The sequence below is a fragment of the Telopea speciosissima genome, chromosome 1, assembly GCF_018873765.1.
Source record: "Telopea speciosissima isolate NSW1024214 ecotype Mountain lineage chromosome 1, Tspe_v1, whole genome shotgun sequence".
Taxonomy (NCBI): Eukaryota; Viridiplantae; Streptophyta; class Magnoliopsida; order Proteales; family Proteaceae; genus Telopea; species Telopea speciosissima.
Genome location: NC_057916.1, coordinates 35654593 through 35674870, shown reverse-complemented (window position 1 = coordinate 35674870; position 20278 = coordinate 35654593). Strand labels below are relative to the sequence as shown.

Genomic DNA, 20278 nt, shown 5'->3' with positions numbered 1-20278 from the left:
TTATACTGGACAACAAGCATACATTGGGGTTGCTGTCTATGTTGTTTGTGAATTCTATGATAACATCATAACAGTACACACTTTTATTCATAAAAATAGAAGAGCAATAAAGGATTTATTGGGTAAAAATACTAACTGGTTTTCGAGTACTCAATTTGTAAGTCAGTGCATATTGAGCACTACAAATATGGCCATGTTAGAATCAGAGTGTTGTACAAAGGGCTTCAACAAGGTTGGGTTGGGCTAGGTTTTTGAAACCCAAGCCTAACCCTTGAGTCCCCTTAACTGGGACCAGGCCCGGCCCAACCGTAACTCAAGGCTTGGAAAATCCAACCTTGAACGGCCCTCAAGGCTGGGCTGGGCTGGGCTGACACTTATTGGCCCTGATAGTGAACAACCTTAGGAATGAGGAGTATTGATCTAGGCCTTTTGTACTGTCTAAGCAGCCAAATTGGTTGGCTGAATCGAACTCGCTAACACAAAAAAGATATTTATCAATTACAAATGAAAAAATATTGGCACTCAAACATCTGCTAAAAAGATCTACGCACCTCATGCCCACCCTTGGGTTTAAAACATCTTAGGCTTTGAGATATTATTTCAGAATTCAACGGGAACAATTGAAATTAAAATTAAAAGCTATTGGACAGTAGACACCCATGACATAGTTCCTTGTCCATCTCAGCCTTCAGCATTATGCAGGCACATGTGGAGGATGAAATATGAATTTCTGTTCCAATTCTTTCAAGGAAGGGGGAAGGAAGAAGCAGGGGCTGGGCCAAGCCGGGGAGAAGAAGAAGAAAGAACAGGAGGAGGAAGAAGAAGAAGATAGGGTCAGACTAGGCTGGGCTGGGCTCAACCCAAAGCCTCAACCTTGGCTCGACTCAGCCCTGACCCTCCCTCAGGGCCAAAGTATCTCAACCCAGGCCTTGTTCGGGCTTAGGGTAGGCCAGGAAGGGCTCGGGCAGACAAGGTTGATTTTGCACCCCTAGTTATACATGGTTCTAGGGTTCGGGCAATTCTGGCAGATTCCCGGTTGGAATTGGCAACCTATCTCGTCCCCAATTGTGATGGTTTCTATATATTTGAGGTAATAGGTCAGTAAATTAATGCAAATATTCTTTCATAGGTTGAAGTGTATATAGTAGCATTTATTTAAAAGCTTATACCCAAAAGCCTACTAAAGCCCACAAGGGTTGGGCTTCACTTAGCCCCCAAGCCCACCGAATTATAAGCAAACATGGACCACGTAATAATCCCTGTCATGTAAGAACGTCTCACTGCACCTTCACCCAGACACCCGAACTTGGGATACTCGCATGCAACACAAACAAGAGGTAGTACCCTTTCGGTGCAATCTCAGCCGTCGCCGGCCCAAACGCCACCAACCTATATGTACTTTCGGCTACATGTACAACCTCTGTCACCCTCAAAACCAACATTCTCTGATTCATTCCAAACTAGTGTGTAGTAAACGACGGCGCTAACATCGTAACAGATACTCGTCTCTCCCTCTGGTACTCTTTCACCGTGAAATTCATCGATAAAAACTGTCCATACCCCAAAAAAGGGTTAACACCGATGATCGTCGGTCGGAGCGCCGTGTAGTGCTCCGCCAAGTACGGTGGCGAGAAGGCCTGTAGGCTGAGTTCCGTTGGAAACTTTACGCCGGTGAAGTTGTAGTATTGGTGGGGATTGCTGCCTCCTACTAAAATGCGCCCATCGGGCAACAACACCGCCGATGAGTGGTACAGTCTGGGAATCGTGGAACGTTCCATAACCGAGAACCTCTGATTGGCTGGACTCTTTGGGGCATAAATTACCGGTTCAGTGATCGGGTCCTCCGCTCTATCCCAACCGGCCGTACCACTCCCGGCGCCGTTAATTATAATGACCTCGCCGGTAGGGAGAAGCAGCATATCACCCATCACACGTGCCATTGGCATCACCTCCATAACCCATTTCGGATCCGGGTCGGTGACCCGCATTCTCCCGCACTTGTTACATGCGGGTACGAATTTACGGTTTTCAAACCGCTGGTAAGCACCCCTCGGTGCACCACCGCAGATCAAAACCTCAGCTTCATTAACTGAGGAGGAGTGAAGAGGCAGAAGAACCGAAGAACCAGAGCTCGGGTAATTCCTCGGATCGCCGCCGGTGATGGGAGGGAATTCCTTCACCACACGATTTCGAAAGTAATCGAACGATAAGGATCACGTGTTAGCGAAGATGAACAAGTTGCCGTCGGGTAAGAGATGCAAGAAAGGGTAGAGATTGTTCTCATCATCATCATCATCTCTCGTTTCTCTTAAGAACTCGAGTTGGTAAACGTCGCTGGAGTTTCGAGGGTAGAATTCGTAATTAAATTGTCTTCTTCCACCAACGATGATCACACGACCATCAGGAAGTATCTGGTTAGTCGCGTACCACCGTTTCACAGAAAGAGAGTTAGGGAACTCTATCCAATCAGAATCACAATATTCGCATGAGTCTAACATGCGAATGACGTGGTCACCGTCGTTGAATCCACCGGTTTGTAAAAGCGTTCCGTTCGGGAGAACGGAACCGGATGAACACCACGTATCGGTTTGGACCATTAAAGGACGGAAGGTGTTGGAGTGGATATCGTAAAACAAAGAGTGTGCAGTGCAATCGACGAGATGGTTGTGATCGTAGCGGCGGCAATGGCCAGATGGAAGAGAGAGATTGGAGAGGCCGAAGTCGGTTCGATCGAAGATGACGACCTTGTTGTTACGTAGGAGTTGCATGTGCATGGCTGAAATACCGATACTCGCATGCAGTAAACACCATGCTCCGCCATTAATTTGTTCGGAAGATGATGGAGTTTGAGACGTGACCACCAGAGGAAGAGAGACGATTATGGTAATGGTGAGAAAATTTACTGAGAGGAAGAGGGATGAGGTGATGTTTTTGTTCATGACCATTGTTGAGAGAGAGAGAGAGAGTTGGTGACATGAGTAGTAGTTGTAGTAAATATAAGAAATGGTGGAGGTGGATCAAGCTGTGGCATGAGAGCATGAGTAGTGTCTCTTGCTGTATAAACGGCCTAAAATAGGGTCACTTGCTTTTTTCCTCATCTGGTTTAGATATCTGAGTTTTACAGGTATTTAAAATTCCCATTAAAAAGATTTATCTGTTTGAACTCAATCTAGACTCTCCAATGTTTGAACCCTAGCTATCTAAACACTCTGCTTAGAGATATCCTCTCCAATTCCAACTGGATTTTTATCGCCCCCAGTGCATGATCCCCCGGTGCACGTTCAGTGCACCCTGAGAGAGAGACACTTGTCAAATTCGAATCTAACGGTCATTTTTAAATTTTGAAAAATTTTCCCCAAAACCCTAACATATCGTTTTCTCTCTCCTCTTTCCCGCAGTTCTCTCTTCCCCTTCATCTCTCCACTCCTTGGGTTTTCAAAAAAACTTCTTTTTTTTTTTTCAAAGAAAATCAGGGTAAACTTGTCTAATATGGTTGATTCGTGTTGATACCATATCAATATCATATCGGTTTTATAGGTGATCGATATCCAATCTGATATGACTTTGGCCTCAATTCACGCGGCAATGGAACACCAGATATGTGTAGGGATAGGGAGATAGATTGATTTGGCACTTGTAACGTATTTTGTAAAACACGACACAGACGCAGGGAGGTAAAGAGATAGGAATGGAAGTTGAAATTTCTTTCGCACGTGCAATGATGTTTAATGGATTCCGATAAAAGAGGGAAAGAGAAGGAAAAGAATAATAATAATAAATAATCATAATAATAGAGGTAACAGAGGTTTCTCTCCATGAATAGATAGGAAACGTGACATAAGGGGAAGGTAGTTAACATAAGTGAAGATAGCATCCACCTTCCATTTCGAGTTTCGACACATGTCTATCCATTGACGAAACGACGAAGTGACTGTTATATTCTTTTCAAATATTCTGAAAATATTAAATGAATAAACAAAGACCTTAATACCAAAACGGAATGTATTGTAATGTTTTTACCATGTGTGGACTAGCATCCAATCATTGTATGAGTATGGATTAGTGGATGGGTGTTGACTGATGGGCTTGGTTGGATGAAACCCTATACAAGAGGTGGTCTCCTTAGTGGGTAAAGGTTTCAGTTAATCCATTCTAAGACTGTAAAGCTTGTTTTATTATGTGTGGGCCAATTAACAACTGAGCCCATTATGAGAGAGGCATCAATTGTTCTCTATTTCAAGATTGGTCCTTGCTCCCAATCTATATAATGGTAGCAATGCCCATTCTCCTTAGTGGGTAGAGGTTTCAGTTAAACCGTTCAAAAAGTGTCAAGCTTGTTTCATTATGTGTGGGCCAAATAACAACTGAGCCCATTTTGAGAGAGGCATCAGTTGTTCTCTATTTCAAGGTTGGTCTTTGCTCCTAATCTATATAATGGTAGCAATGTTCATTAGTTGTTAACCATAGTAATTATGTGGACAAGGAATTATACAAGATCAACAAAGGGAGAAACAGTGACAATGGAGCTAGAATTCTTTGTCAAACGTTGTGGATCCAGCTAAGAGGTTTCATTCTAGAGTCTCTTGTTTGTGTTTTCATGTTCAATGATTCATCATGCGATTCAATAAATTAATTTTAACAATTCGTATCAGAGTTTCCATGATTGAATCATTGAACTGATATTGTTCTTGAAATTTGAATTTGTTTTTGCTTTTGTTTTTTTTTTTGAATTGATGGACAAATATTTAATAATATTGGTTGTTGAGATTGCTCTCTCTCTCTCTCTCTCACTCTCTCATCAAACCTTTTGTAGTTTTGCTCGGGTGAAATTCGATGGATGGCTTTTATTCTAAAATTCTAATCTCGTTGAGAAAGATCTCCAAAGGGTAATTGGGTTTTTTTATTTTATTTTTTATGATGGTGGTTATTATTTTTTATCTTTGGGTAAACGATGCTTGGGGTACCCAATGTTCGTTGAAAATGCACCTAAGATACCCAACATTTGAAATTTCATATTTTAGGGATCTCATGTTTTCTCATTGTTACGTTTGAGGTACCTTACGTTTGAACAATATTACATTTGAGGTTTCTCATTTTTCATAATTTCAATTTTACCCCTCTTTGACGGATCTTTATTCTCTCAATTTGCCTGTCCGTACTTGACGTCAAGTACATCTAACAGAGGGGGCAGAAATGACTATCCTAATCCCCTACCCGAACACACAGCCCGAGGTGGGGTCTCATGTAAGGTCTACCTCCCTCTATTAGATGTACTTGACGTCAAGTATAGACAGGCAAATTGAGAGAATAAAAATTCTTCCATGACACTCCTTCCCTTTCCTTGCTCTCTTTCCCCTTCCCTTATCGCTGCTCCCTGCTGCATCGCCATCGAATTATCCAGAGTTTCATGCGCGAGGGAAGGATGACTGAACTGTTCATTTGTTCATAAAAATAAAATAAAAAAAAATAAAAAAACCGTTTATTTTCCCAACTATACTTTTCTCCCAAATATTGTAAGCTCATCTATTACCGTCGTCTCTCCATCTTCTACTTCTCCACTCTGTAATCTGACTTGTTCTCAGACTTCTCCAAGTTGCACATCGTCGAATTAATCGACCCTCACAATTCTTCAACCCCATACAGATGTCTGAACTCAAACCTCCTGAGCCATAAGTTGTGATTGGGGTATAATTGGAAATATTGAAATAGGTACCCCAAATAAAATTTAATAAACATGGGATACCCTTAGTACATTTTCGATAAACTCGTTGGGTATCTCAAGTGTCATTTAACCTTTTTATCTTTTATTTCAGTTTCGATCTTAGTGTGGGATTTATGCTATTGATCTTGCTACTAAGGGTTGCAACAGATTCGTTTATGTTTGTTAAGTTTTCTGTTTCAATTTCTAGTGATTGATAGAGGAAAATGTTAATTTCCAAATGCATCGAGGATTTTGTTGAGGACCGAATCTGAATACATAAATTATAGTGGGCAACTACGGTTTCTGTGTGATTCTATATGTTTGATTTTGCTTTGAATGAATGCTATGCTCTGTTCAAGTGATTCTGTCAAAGCCACAAAAGGGGGCGGGCTGATGAATGAATGAGAATAGCACCATGAGAAATGTTAATTACTGGATATTCAATCATAACGATAGTAGTAACATACTTAATACCGATCAATAACTCATGAATCTTCTCTCTAATCAGAAGATACTTTATATTTTTATGCTTCGAACCTGAAGAACCCTTATTGTCATCAAGAAATATATACTTGCTCCTACTAACGTTGAGATAATCACTTTCGCACGCTTCTCAGTTATACTATTCTATTCAGAAGTACCTGGTACAATGTACTGCACAACAATACTACAATCCTATAAATATCCAGCAAGAGGCCCAGGATTATTCTGGCTTCAACATTTCTATCATAATATTCTTCACCTCGATTAGATCTCATACTTTTTTTTTTTTTTTCTTTCCAATTTCCTCAAGGTACTTCTTGACATTCTCATTATTAGTCATACTTTTACGAATGATCTCATCAATCGAGTGCCTTATTCTCATATGGCTCAACATATTCGATTCTAGCTTCCTACCTTACAAAGAGAGCATTGGCATCAAGAGCACTCTCAAGAGAGCATTAGCATCATCGGGATCACACCTGTGGTGGCAAGATCGTCCAACACGCAATGAACATTTTCTGAGCAAAGCGAGATGCCTGAAAAATACTTCTTCGAAAATCCCATCACCTGTGGTGGCAAGACAAGGACTCCCAAATCCGTGAAGCTCAATAACAATACCCTTACTCGATCAAGCGAGACTGACCAATTGAAGATTCACCTGTGGTAGCAAGATCGCGACGTTCGCCATATGGTCTCCTTGAGGGCAATCTATAAAACATTGTTGGCGCCGATTCCATACCCTAAGAAACTAGTCGGACCACCGAGCAGAAGCATCATTACTCAAGTGATAGAATCTTGTCGACAAGATTGTAGACATGGCTCATGGGTTCAGACTTGAGTACTCAAAATACAATGGACTATTTCAGGCATTTACAAGAAATCTTCCAAGCCTAAGTCCATAGAAGCAACTCATTATTAAAACCCATACAATACTCTATTTCAGGGTTGGTCCTTGCTCCCAGTCTATATAATGGTAACAATGCCCATTCGTTGCTAACCCTAGTAATTATGTGGACAAAGGAATAGACAATACCAACAGAGAGAGAAACAATGAAAATGAAGAATTCTTCGTCAAATGCTATGAATCCAGATACGAGATTATACTACCTTTATGTTTATACTTATTATCATAAATACATAAGTACAATTAGTTATAGTGGTACATCAACACTAGAACTCGGATCCAAATCTTCTACGGCGCGGGCTGCCCGTCCTGTCGTGCTGCACAGATACAAGGTGGCACACATTGATCGCCTTACCCCTGCTCGAGCGCCTTGTCCGAGCAAGGGGGTAAGGCGGTCAATGCACGATGCCTTGTATCTACGTAGCATAGACAGGACAGGGCAGCACATCGTAGAAGATCTGTGTTGGTAGAACTCAACACAAGATAATTCAAAGTTACTTACAGGAAATACCAGTAGCTAGGTTTTTGAGTTTTGTGACCAAACACTAACACATTTAGGCTGCCTAATTATGTCCTATCATATTAATGCCATTAGTCATCCTACCTCATAAGATGTAAACCACAAAGATAAAGAAATAACAAACTTTATCTGACATGTGATAAGACTGTGTCATCATAACTCATCAGTGATTAATGTGAGATTAGCATTAATGTCAGTTTATCTATTAATCCAGTTCTTCTTGTTAGGTTTTCTTGCCCATGCATGTACCCTGAGCTCGGTTGGGTTGGCAACTTGGGAGTTGGGGGGCAACATTAGACCAAACTTTCTTTGGATTTCGGAGTTTGTCGGAAAAAGATTACAGTTTTATTGGAAAATAGATTGCAGAAAGGTGTACTAGAGAACCCAGAAACTAACACGTTCCCAAGTTAGTTTTGATCACATTTGCTTTTTAATTTAGGGTATCCGTTTGGACCAAAAGCATATCTCTGATAATCCTCTAATTTTCTACAGGCCACAAAAAACAAAAAAAAAGTGTTAGATGGATGATCTAACACTTGGAAAGCAACAACCATAAAAATACAAGAAGGAAATCTATCTCCATAGTTCAAAAGCAGAGTAAAAAAACAAAAAAAAAGTTTAGGGGATTTTCTCCCTCTTTCCTCCTCACTCTAATCTCCAGGTTCTCCCTTGTATTCCTCTAGTATTATACTTTTGTATCACCTCTGTAGTTTGTCCCTTGTGCTAAATTGAAGTATAGTGCTATTTACTTGCATTCCCTTAGGGCCGGGGTTATCTCTTGTTTGTTTGATGTGAAGTAAAATTAGAACAAAAGTAAAATGAAAAGGTTTGCAATATTCATCAAGAATAATTGTGTAACTAACTCAGTAAAATATTGATTAAGTATGATAATTATATTTTGGAGCGTTGTTCTCTATGTCACAGTGCAGGCTGCATCCAGGCACATGGGGGTGGACGCAATGACCACCCTGCCCCCCTGCACAGGCTGCCCATGTGTCTGGACGCAACCCGTGCTACGGCACAGAGAACATTCTCCCTTATATTTTACTTCATACTTTCCATCCGTAATATATTACTATTTTCCTAGAAGACCTCTGTTGGCGATGGAATATCATTGCTTTCCACTGCCTTTCATTCGGTTCTATGAGGAGAGTGAAGATCCAAATCGATATGTAGTCGAGTCTTTTCCCACACCCTCGATTTTTTTATGCCAATTGAGTTGTTCCGTGGAACAGTTCGACCAATTCGTTCTAGAGACCAAAAATGTATTCGATTCATCATTCTTTGGACTCCGTTTGTTTGGGTGTAAAGTTTTACCTAGAAAATTTTACTTAAAAATTTTTACAAGTAAAATTTTAAATGTTGAAAAATGTTGTGTAAACAAATATTAAAAAAATTTTCAACATATAAAATTTTACGTTTACGAAGTAAAATTTACCATGTAAATATCGAAACAAATAAAACCTGAGAACAAAAAAACAAACTATTTTGCCAAACGTCATTTGCCTGTTTTCTGTTCTCCCATAACAAAATAATGAAATAACATGTTCTGCACAACGTTACCCAAAAATTGTAGGGTCGATTGAAACCAGTCCCGATTACCCAGAACTGCCCAAATGATATCCTTAGGTTTATTTATGGATTCAGGTGACTTGATTCCCCATGATCTCATCATTTTTTAAGCATAGAACCTTTTTAAATGGCCTTTACTAAAAATTAAAAAAAAAAAAAAAAAAAACCTTTTTCAATTACATGTGAAGTTCAGTTATTATATGGCAAAAGGTTTGGTGTGTGGTCGTGCATAGTGTATGGTCATTACTTGAAACCCTTCAATGAGGATAAAGCCTCTTTAAATTACCAAAACCCACCCTTATTTACGAAGCTTTCAATTTTCGACGGCGATTTGTACACAAAACTCCTCCTCTTATTATATTTAGTTAGGTGAATTTTTATTGTCACAAAAGTTTGTAATTTTTTTTAAGGGTTTGCTAACCCATCACTATGTCTAGCAAAGTATAATATCACTATATCTAGTGATGTATAACACTTTATTATTTGCCACATGACCGTACATATGTTAGTCCACACGATAATGGACCAGACAAGAATCTCATTGGTACAATTTCTTCTTAAAATGAATAGAAGAAGTAGTTAAAATTATCAAATAAGTCATTTTGTATTTTATATTCATCTCCATTTGTTGGTATATTAGTAATTTTATTAAAGGGGAGTAGTTTTCTGTCTAGTAGTATTGGCGTAAGACACTCCTGCCAACACTCCCATGTGTCTATCTCTCTCCACCTCAAAACAAGGAGGCAGATGTGTCTATTCACATGGGGAAGAGAGACATACACTCATAGGAATATTGGTGTAGGCCACACTCCCGGATATAGTTCTTTTTCCCTTTATTAAAACTTTGCAACTTTCCTTACTTATGTTGGCTAAAATTTGACTATTGAGATTTCATCAAAAAAATAAAAAAGAAGAAAATTGACTATTGAGATGTATTGGGGCCTTGGGGGATCCAGATTAGCTACCCACATGGGGAAGGGTGGGGACAGATCTGACCCCTCCATGGGGCGTGGGTCCCACACCCTAGAGGGGAGTCCCACATCCCATGGAGGGTTCAAATCTATCCCCACCCATCCCCATGTGGCCGGGTAGCAGATCTGAACTCGTATTGGGGGGGGGGGGGGGGTCCTCTATTACATGGGTTAGCATACCCATGCATTGTCAATTCGCAAATGGTAAAGCTCTATACTTCACTAGACATAATGACACCCGAAGAAAGACCTTATTTTTTTTTTTTAAATCACAAAATATTTAATTTTTCGTATAAATAGATAAGGATAAAAGTTCTTTGTGGGAGAGTGACCCACGCTTAGACACAGAGGGGGTCAAAATGACCGCCTCGCTCCCATGATGCCAACGTGTGCTTTCTCATTAGCCTACTCCTACACTCGCAGGAGTCACGTTCCCTAATAAAGAACGCCTACCCAATAAATAATATGTCCATTCCGACAATTGAATTTAATCACAAACAATACTATTTTGTACAAGAAAAAAAAGTCTTAGGCTGATCATCATTTGCAAGGATGGTTCCCATTTTCTTGTACGCGTCCCACACCATTATTCCCTGTTTTTGTTTGGTGAAGAATTGAACCTTCCTTTTTTATAAGTTATCACAATTTAGATCAACTTGTATAGCTGAAAACGGACAATGAAGAGTCACACCAATTTGTTCATACACTGACGCACGATGCTTCCAGGAAGTATACATGATTCTTCCTTCCCTTGGCTTTTACCTACATGCTTTACGTCCTCTGGAATTCCAAAATTTCTTCCAAACTACCACGTATACAATAGGGAAAAATATCTCTGTCCAGGAGTGTGGCCTACGCCCATGAGTCGCCATTAATCCTTCTTTCTATTGTTCTTTTGCCTAGTGGAGATTTTGTCGCCAGGGTTTCAGCTAGTAAAAGTTCTTGTTTTTGTCCAAACGCGTAATAAACAATGAGAAATGACACTAATTAATCATCTTGTCAAGATGGGTTCCTTTCAGATCCGGCTCCTCTCCTATGAGCCCAGTGCCCAGGGAGTGCCAAGTGAGGCATCCAACGGTTGGGCTGTTAGGCATGCGCTGGGATGAGTGTCGGGCCCCACACAGGTACACATCCCTGCATGCGTCCAGCAACCAGCCGTTGGATGCCTCACTAGGTACTCACTGGGGGGGGTTTGCTAGAGCCCAATCCATTCCTTCCAAGACTTTGCTACACCAATCAATGATTTAAGTCACTGCTAATGCTGATACCAATATCAATCGGTTGTATACTTGTATTAGGTCAGATCGGACAATTTTACTCATAAGAATCTTATATACTATTTTTCCCTCTTTGGTTTTGGTACCATCAATTCGGTATCAACCACAATCGATCCAATCTGGCGAGCTAAACCCATGACACTAATCCAAGATTTCTCAGGGTAAGTTTGACCATCCATTAATCTCTAATGGTTCTCTACCAAAAAAAAAAAAAAAAAACTCTAATGGTTCACATAGTTTAAGCTTTATTTATACAATATGTCTTTACAAGCAATGCCATTATACCAAAAAAAAAAGTGAGGGTTTTTCACGGCACTAGTGTGGAGAGGAATCTGCACGCCACACCAATAATAATTTTTTTTTAAACTCATGAGAGAGAAATTGCAATTTCGTGCATTGTGGAGAAGGTTTTCTTTAACAAAAAATCTTACAATCTATCCAAAAAAAGACAAATAATTTCTTACTCTCAATAATAACTTTTTAATTAGTTAGATCCTTTTGTTAGAAAATAATATGAGAATACAATATTGTAAGTTTCAAGTGAAATTATGCAATGTCAACTGTTTTGGATCTTCAACTTTATTACACCAAAAAATAAACTTGATTACATTACAAAATTCTTTTTTTTTTTTTTTTTTTTTTTCATATGGTTGGGCATTTTAAGATTTGCTTATAAAATAAATCTTTTATCATCAATATTTATAGCCAAATAATCTATTATTGCCCATAAGAAAAAAGACAAATAGTCTCTTATAGCTACTAGTAATAATATATTGAGAAATTAATTTATTTTTTCAAGGAAAAGTGGTTGTGGTCTGTCCATTAATGGCAATCTCCATCCATGGACCACCAAATTAGGGATGTAAACGGATCGGATTCGGATCGGATGTGATCGGAGCCGGATATTCCTTGGTCGAATACGGATACCTCTAAACGGATTCGGATGCGGATCGGATTCGGATTTTCGACCATCCATTTACATCTCTGTCTTGTGTAACCCAGACCTTCCTCCCCCTAACAGATACAATTCACTCTCAATCCACATCTCTTAGATCATGATTCTCTTTTTATCATATTCTAGAACTTGTTTAATCTTCAAAAACCCTCAAAATCATTATTTACTTAATTTTTTATTATTAAGTATTCGGATTTTTTTTCGGACGGATTTTAATCGAAGTATTCGGATTATTTTCTAGATATCTCTAAACGAATACGGATGCCCCTAAACGAATACGGATGCGGATTCGGATTCGGATTTCGGTTATCCATTTACATCCCTACACCAAATGTATCATATGGAAACGTGATTGGGCAAATCCAATCATTGAATAAGAATATGTTCTGACACATTCCAAGTTTCATAGCAAAATTCAATTATTTTATCCCAATGTTTTCTCATGCTCTTCTAGCTATTCAAAAAGATTTAATTTTTTCTTTTAAATTGAGTTTTCATAAATCTTCAAAGGTTATATCGTCTCATAATCGAATGAGTTCAAACTTGACAAGTAGTTTTAGAATACCATTAGATGGATTAGTATATTAAAATTGAGATTTAACTAATCTATCATCTGGCAAATATTAGGTCCAATCACTCAATTTCGAATTATCTGATGAACCATTAAACCATCTAATCTAACATTTTTCCTTAACAATGAATGTGATATTTTTTAACAATGATTGTTCATTATGTGAGATGTGGTTAACCCGATCAATTGCATATACACTTAAGGAAATTTAGTTAAAACTAAAAAGATAAGTTTTGTAATAATTATCTAACACGAATGTGTAGCACACTCCAACTCATTTCAACTTCTACCACACAAAAAAAAAAAAAAAAAATCATTTCAAATTTAATTATTAAATTTCAAGGAAATGTTTCTGGATCACCATCGTAGTCTACACCTTCTCACATTAAGGTTTTTAGAGTTTAGGCTACATTGGTGGTTCAGAGACACTTTTCTCTAAATTTTATTATACTTCTTAACAAATTCCCTTAGATTTGAAAAAGGAAATAAAAAATTAAGGAAATGGTTTTTTTTTAATAGACTAGAAAGAGTACACTAGCATCACCTCTCTACGTCTCATATCCTCATATTCTCCCATGGAATGACCTCTTTGCGCTTATCTATAAAACCATTTAGTTGCTACCTCATTGATGTGTTTTTCTATGAAAATCCCCACACAAGCATTGTAAGAATGCTTATATTTTTACATTTTATTATGAGTCTTGCACTGACACTCTCTTTCCTTCTTCTTTTTACACCGCACAAGACTAGACTGAAAAACCTTATCTTTCTTTCTTAAAACTAATTTCTTTTCGCCACTCTTGCTTTTCCCCATTAAGCTGAGATTCTCCTGTAATGCTGGGTTGGGCTGCTTTCCTCTTACTATCTTTCATCTTCCACCTGTCATTTGTCACTTTCCATTTTGTATCTAGTGTCATATTTCATTTTTCCTCAGTTTCCATTTCTTCTTTCATATTGCATCCCCTATTAGAACTTAGTTTTCTTTTATTGTGTTTGGATCCATGTAGCCGACCCATTAAGTTGGGTTAAGGCTGAGTTTGTTGTTGTTGCTTTTTTACTTGCAAGGGGACTTAGCCTTAGGGATTGGGAAACACGGTTTTAAAGGAAAAAACTTAAGGAAGGTAAATATAGTAATTTTGTTGAAGTAAAGGGTTAATAGTTAAACTCCTTTCTCCGTTTTACACTTTTAAAGATGCCCTTGATTCGATTATTCGCCAATCCAAGGAGAAGAAAATTTCTCTGCAATTCTGTCTTTGTTTCATGTATAAAACGACCCCCAAAACCAAGAATTGTGAACTTCCTTCCAAGCATTCTTCACAAAACCGAAGAGAAGAATATCATTCTTCTTCTTCTTCTTTTGCTTCTTTCTAGAGCAGGTTTAGGGTTTCCCGTCTCTGGAATAGTTTTTAGTCTCCTATAATGCCCAGGGAGTGCCAAGCGAGGCATCCAACGGCTGGGCTGCTAGGCATGCACTGGGATGAGTGTCGGGCACCACATATGCACACATCCCTGCATGCGTCCAGAACCAGCCATTGGATGCCTCACTAGGCACTCACTGAGGGGGGGGGGGTTCGTGTTAAGAAAACAACACCCAGAATGACGATTTACAGAAGAAAAACGAAAATAGAACAACGCACAACACAGAGATTTTACGTGGTTCACCTCAAAGATGGAAGCTACGTCCACGGCCGAGCAGTAGAACAGGCTTCACTATTTTCTCTGGAAATGTTACAAACCCTCATAACCCTCTCTTAAAGAGATAAGAACAATATATAAGAAAACCCTAACCCCAAAAAGTACCCAAGTGCCCCTAGCCCAAAAAAGGCCAAAAAACCTGAGGCGGGCCAAAACATAACACATGGCTCAAAAGTACTTTCAAAAATCTCAACGAACCCAACACAACTCCACGCCAAAGAGCCCCACCATTTTTCGGCATTCCGAGGTCGTTTCAAGGCCGAAACGGCCCTCTGAAGGTCTCAACTGCACTTTCTGGACCAAATCAGGCTTCACCAACAATAGTTCGCTGGAGCCCAATCCATTCCATCCAAGACTTTGCTACACCAATCAATGATTTAGTTCACTGCTAATGCTGATATCAATATCAATCGGTTGTATACTTGTATTAGGTCAAACCAGACAATTTTACTCATAGGAATCTTATATACTATTTTTCCCTCTTTGGTTTTGGTAAATTTGGTATCAGCCACAATCGATCCAATCTGGCGAGCTAAACCCATGACACCAATCCAAGGTTTCTTAGGGTAAGTTTGACCATCCATTAATCTCTAATGGTTCACATATTTTAAGCTTTATTTATACAATATGTCTTTACAAACAATGCCATTATACCAACAAAAAAAGTGAGGGTTTTTCACGGCACTAGTGTGGAGAGGAATCTGCACGCCACACCAATAATAATTTTTTCTAACTCATGAGAGAGAAATTGCAATTTCATCCTTTGTGGAGAAGGTTTTCTCTAACAAAAAATCTTACAATCTATCCAAAAAAAGACAAATATTTTCTTACTCGCCAATAATAACTTTTTAATTAGTTAGATCCTTTTGTTAGAAAATGATATGAGAACACAATATTGTAAGTTTCAAGTGAAATTATGCAATATCAACTGTTTTGCATCTTCAACTTTATTACACCAAAAAATAAACTTGATTACATTACAAAATTCTTTTTTTTTTTCTTCATATGGTTGGGCATTTTAAGATTTGCTTATAAAATAAATCTTTTATCATCAATATTTATAGCCAAATAATCTATTATTGCCCATAAGAGAAAAGACAAATAGTCTCTTATAGCTACTAGTAATAATATATTGAGAAATTAATTTATTTTTTCAAGGAAAAGTTGTTGTTGTTTGTCCATTAATGGCAATCTCCACGGATGGACCACCAAATGTATCAGATGGAAACGTGATTAGGCAAATCCAATCATTGAATAAGCATATGTTCTGACACATTCCAAGTTTCATAGCAAAATTCAATTATTTTATCCCCATGTTTTCTCATGCACTTCTAGCTATTCAAAAAGATTTAATTTTATTTTTTTAAATTGAGTTTTCATAAATCTTCAAAGGTTATATTGTCTCATAATCGAATGAGTTCAAACTTGACAAGTGGTTTTAGAATACCATTAGATGGAATAGTATATTAAAATTGAGCTTTAACTAATCTATCATCTGGCAAATATTAGGTCCAATCACTCAATGTCGAATTATCTGATGAACCATTAAACCATCTAATCTAACATTTTTCCTTAACAATGAATATGATATTTTTTAACAATGATTGTTCATTATGTTTGATGTGGTTAACCCGATCAATTGCATATATACTTAAGGAAATTTAGTTAAAACTAAAAAGATAAGTTTTGTAATAATTATCTAACACGAATGCGTAGCACACTCCAACTCATTTCAACTTCTACCACACAAAAAAAAAGAAAAAAAATTCATTTCAAATTTAATTATTAAATTTTAAAATGTTTCTGGATCACCATCGTAGTCTACACCTTCTCACATTAAGTTTTTTAGAGTTTAGGCTACATTGGTGGTTCAGAGACTTTTCTCTAAATTTTATTACACTTCTTAACAAATTCCCTTAGATTTGAAAAGGAAATGGTTTTTTTTTTAAATAGACTAGAAAGAGTACACTAGCACCATCTCTCTATGTGTCATATCCTCATATTCTCCCATGAATTGACCTGTTTGCACTTATGTATAAAACCATTTAATCACTCCTTCATTGATGTGCTTTTCAATGAAAATCCCCACACAAGTGTGTAAGAATACTTATTTTTTCATATTTTAATATGAATCTTGCACTGACACTCTCTTTCCTTTCTCTCTACAATCCACACAAATCTAGAATGAAAAACATTATCCTCCTTTCTTAAAACCAATTTCGCCTTCTTGCTTTTCTTGCAATGGGACTTGGCCGTAGGGATTGGGAAACACGGTTTTAAAGGAAAAAACTTAAGGAGGGTAAATATAGTAATTTTGTTGAAGCAAAGGGTTAATAGTTGGACTCCTTTCACCATTTTACAGTTTTAAGGATGCCCTCGATTCGATTATTCGCCAATCCAAAGAGAAGAAATTTTCTCTGCAATTCTATCTTTGTTTCGTGTATAAAACGACCCCCAAAACCAAGAACTGTGCACTTCCTTCCAAGCATTCTTCACAAACCGAAGAGAAGAATATCTTTCTTCTTCTGCTTCTTTCTAGAGTTAGGTTTAGGGTTTCCCGTCTCTGGAATAGTTTTTAGTCTCTCCAAGAGATAGATTCCTTCAATTTGTTTACTAGGTTTTAGCTTTGGTTTTCACCAGAAAAGGGGAATTTGTTGTATGTGTATTTTGTTTGGGAATTAATTTGGAATTGAAGAGAAATTGAAGAAAATTTTGTCCTTGTTTTCTGTGAGCTGTTCTTTGGGTTCTATTGCGGAGGATTATTTGTTTATGATTTTCACCATTGTTGATGGTTCATAGTTTTTCGTGTAATAATTCGATTAGGGCATCCTTGATATTGTTCTTACTAGGATTTCTCTTTGCTTTTTTCTGTAAATCCACCAAAAGCAATCGAAGCGATGAAGGTCCATCCAGCTCCAAAGAAACGGAACATCACGCTCAGGTACGACATCAATTCAAGCCTCTCGGAAGCTAACAGGCTCATGGGAAGGCAGAAGAAGCTCCGTCGACTCCCTCACATATTCAGTAGAGTATTGGAACTTCCCTTCCATTCTGACGCCGACGTTTTGATCGAAGAGAATTCCGATTGTTTCCGCTTCATCGCTATAACTGAAGATGTAGGTGATGATGTGACAGCCCACACCATTGAAATTTATCCCGGAGTTACAAAGATTGTGATCAGAGGGAATAATCTTCTAGAATTGTATCTGGATGAGCTCGAGATCGATCTGTGGAGATTCAGGCTTCCACCATCGACAAGGCCAGAACTTGCTAATGCTGTTTATGTTGATGGAGAACTAATCGTGACTGTCCCCAAGGGTGGCAGCAGCGACGACTCTGATGATGAGGCGAATGAAGAAGAAGAAGAAGATGGAGGTTGGGGTGAGGGAAATGGGGATCTCAGAGGTGGAGTGGGTCATCTTGTCCTTGTACAGTAATGCCTCTTTTCCATTCCTATGTCTTCAAACAACAATAATTCTGTTTAAGCTCTGTCAATGGAACTTGGTTTTATATATATATATATATGTATGCTTCTTGGGCTGAATTAAGAAATTGCCTTTGATTGCTCTTCTTGATCTTGATCTTTTTGTCTGGTTCTCACATCCTGCTTCTCTGTGCATCAATTTAAAATCAATTATGTTGAGGCATCTGATATTTGATCATTTGTGGTATCCTGGTTACTGGTGTGTGTTCTTTTTGTTAATAATCCAAAGTATCAAATTTTCCTATCATTAGTGTTCACTTGATCACTAGAGTTTGCATTTCCAGGAGGATTTCTAGAGAACAGTTTTTCCAAGAATTTTTTTTTCTTTTTTGTGATCCCATTTGCCTATTTTGTTATCCCTGGGGAAAAAATTCTAGAATTTATCCATTCTCTCAAAGTTAGAAGATAAATCACAGAATTTCATATATAAATATCACAATTTAAGTTGAGGAAATCGATTTCTATCAGCTTTATGAGTGATCAAGTTGCGCATCTTTTGGATAGCCATCAATCATATGGGTTTTACGTTCTGTTACTGCTGCTTGTCAAATGTATGCTCCATTACTAGAAATTATTTACTCTTGCTCTGTTGAATTGTCATAACCATATTAAAAGGGGTTGTTGGAGAGCCATCATTAGATGCATTTGGGAGAACACGATCTTGGGTACAAAATGGAGAAGAAAATCTATATCCTGTACACCCAGGAATGGATTGATGGTTTAGGCTGTATTTGGTATGCATTCTTGGAGTGTCTAGAATGCATTCTGAAATCAAAATTTTCTCTATTTTCGCGATTAAGAATGCATTCTAGACCCAGAATCTATTCTGAGAATACAAAACACTGCCTAATAAGTAGAAATCTTATTTCAACTGCGTTCTTTCTAAATTGATTTGAGTTTTGCTGGTTTTTGTTGCTTAATTAACCTAGTGCTCTAATGAGACTTAGGGTGAAATTGTGTTGAGCTGTGCCTGGATTTTGAAAAACCAGGCCAAGGTCGGGGTTCCTAGGGCTCAGCGCTAGGCCCAATCCGGCCCAAAGGTCAGATGGGATATCTCAGCCCAGGCCTGACCCCGCCAAACTTAGGTCAGGTCAGGTTAGGTACCTATTTTTTTCTTAGTCATTTTCATGTTATTTACGTACAAAAAGAAAATAATGTAAATATGTAGATGTTTAATATATTAAGTCAATGATGTTCAACGGAGGCCTTTGGATGCTATAATACGGAGGAGTGATTTGATTCAAATTGAAGGAACTAAAAGAATTAGAGGCAGACGTAAAAAAATGATCTTAGGAGAAGTGAGGAAGGTGCATAGCTTAGTCCTTCTATCAAGTATGACCACAAAAAGAGTTGATTGGAGGGCAAGGATCTATGTAGCCGACCCCATTTATTGATCCATTTTTTTTGTGGGGGGGGGGGGGGGTGAGATGACTCCGCCCCGCCCCCAAGAAAGGCGGTAATGACCGCCCTATTGATGCCACCGCACGCTCCCATTGGCCCTGCGTGCACGTAGGGGCCATGCTCTCCCATAGAGAATGCTTGCCCATATCATATTAAGTGTTTAAGATAGTTGCATAAATATAATAATAAAAGTTTCTATTTTCTTTTTTAAACTAATTTCACTTTGCTTCTCTGACCTTTCTTTATTTCCCTGGAACCAAATGAAGCCAAAGAAAATGATAGTAATCCTGTGATTGCTCCAGTATGCCAAACACTTTTTCTTTTTTTTTGGTCGAAAGAAATTTATTGGGAAAGATGGGTATTACACATGGAGTCGTTATCACAAGCTTGGACTATCCATGAAGAGGAAATAGGCCAATAGGTCACACCCGTAATAGACAAAGCCTTCAGGTCCAAGGTATCTGCCAACGAATGGGTTAACCTTGGAATATAGGAGAAACAATTACTCCTGAACATGGTAGAGAGATATTGAATGTCTCTAACAATGGGAAGGATATCTAGGGGAGGGGAGGGGAGGAGGGACTCTGGGGATTAAGATAACCAATCAGTTCTTTACAGTCAGACTCTACCAAGATACATTCCACACAATCTCCCATCGCTTGAAGCATTCTAGATCGAAGGGCCATCGATTCGCCTTGGAGGATATTTGAAAAGCGCAGGGGGTCGAAGGCAGCCACCAAGCAT

At 38.4% G+C, this 20278-nt stretch overlaps 1 protein-coding gene and 1 pseudogene across 1 annotated transcript; one reads left to right on the top strand and one right to left on the bottom strand.

Moving 5' to 3' along the window:
- Window positions 1–1274: 1274 nt before the first annotated feature.
- Window positions 1275–2925, bottom strand: LOC122648651 (annotated as a pseudogene).
- An 87-nt stretch (window positions 2926–3012) lies between these two features.
- Window positions 3013–18163, top strand: LOC122648653. Its single transcript, XM_043841873.1, has 4 exons — window positions 3013–3024; window positions 11055–11064; window positions 11730–11733; window positions 17468–18163. The coding sequence occupies exon 4, from the start codon at window positions 17547–17549 to the stop codon at window positions 18084–18086; it is 540 nt and encodes a 179-aa protein (XP_043697808.1). The 5' UTR covers window positions 3013–3024; window positions 11055–11064; window positions 11730–11733; window positions 17468–17546; the 3' UTR covers window positions 18087–18163.
- The last annotated feature ends 2115 nt before the right edge of the window (window positions 18164–20278 follow it).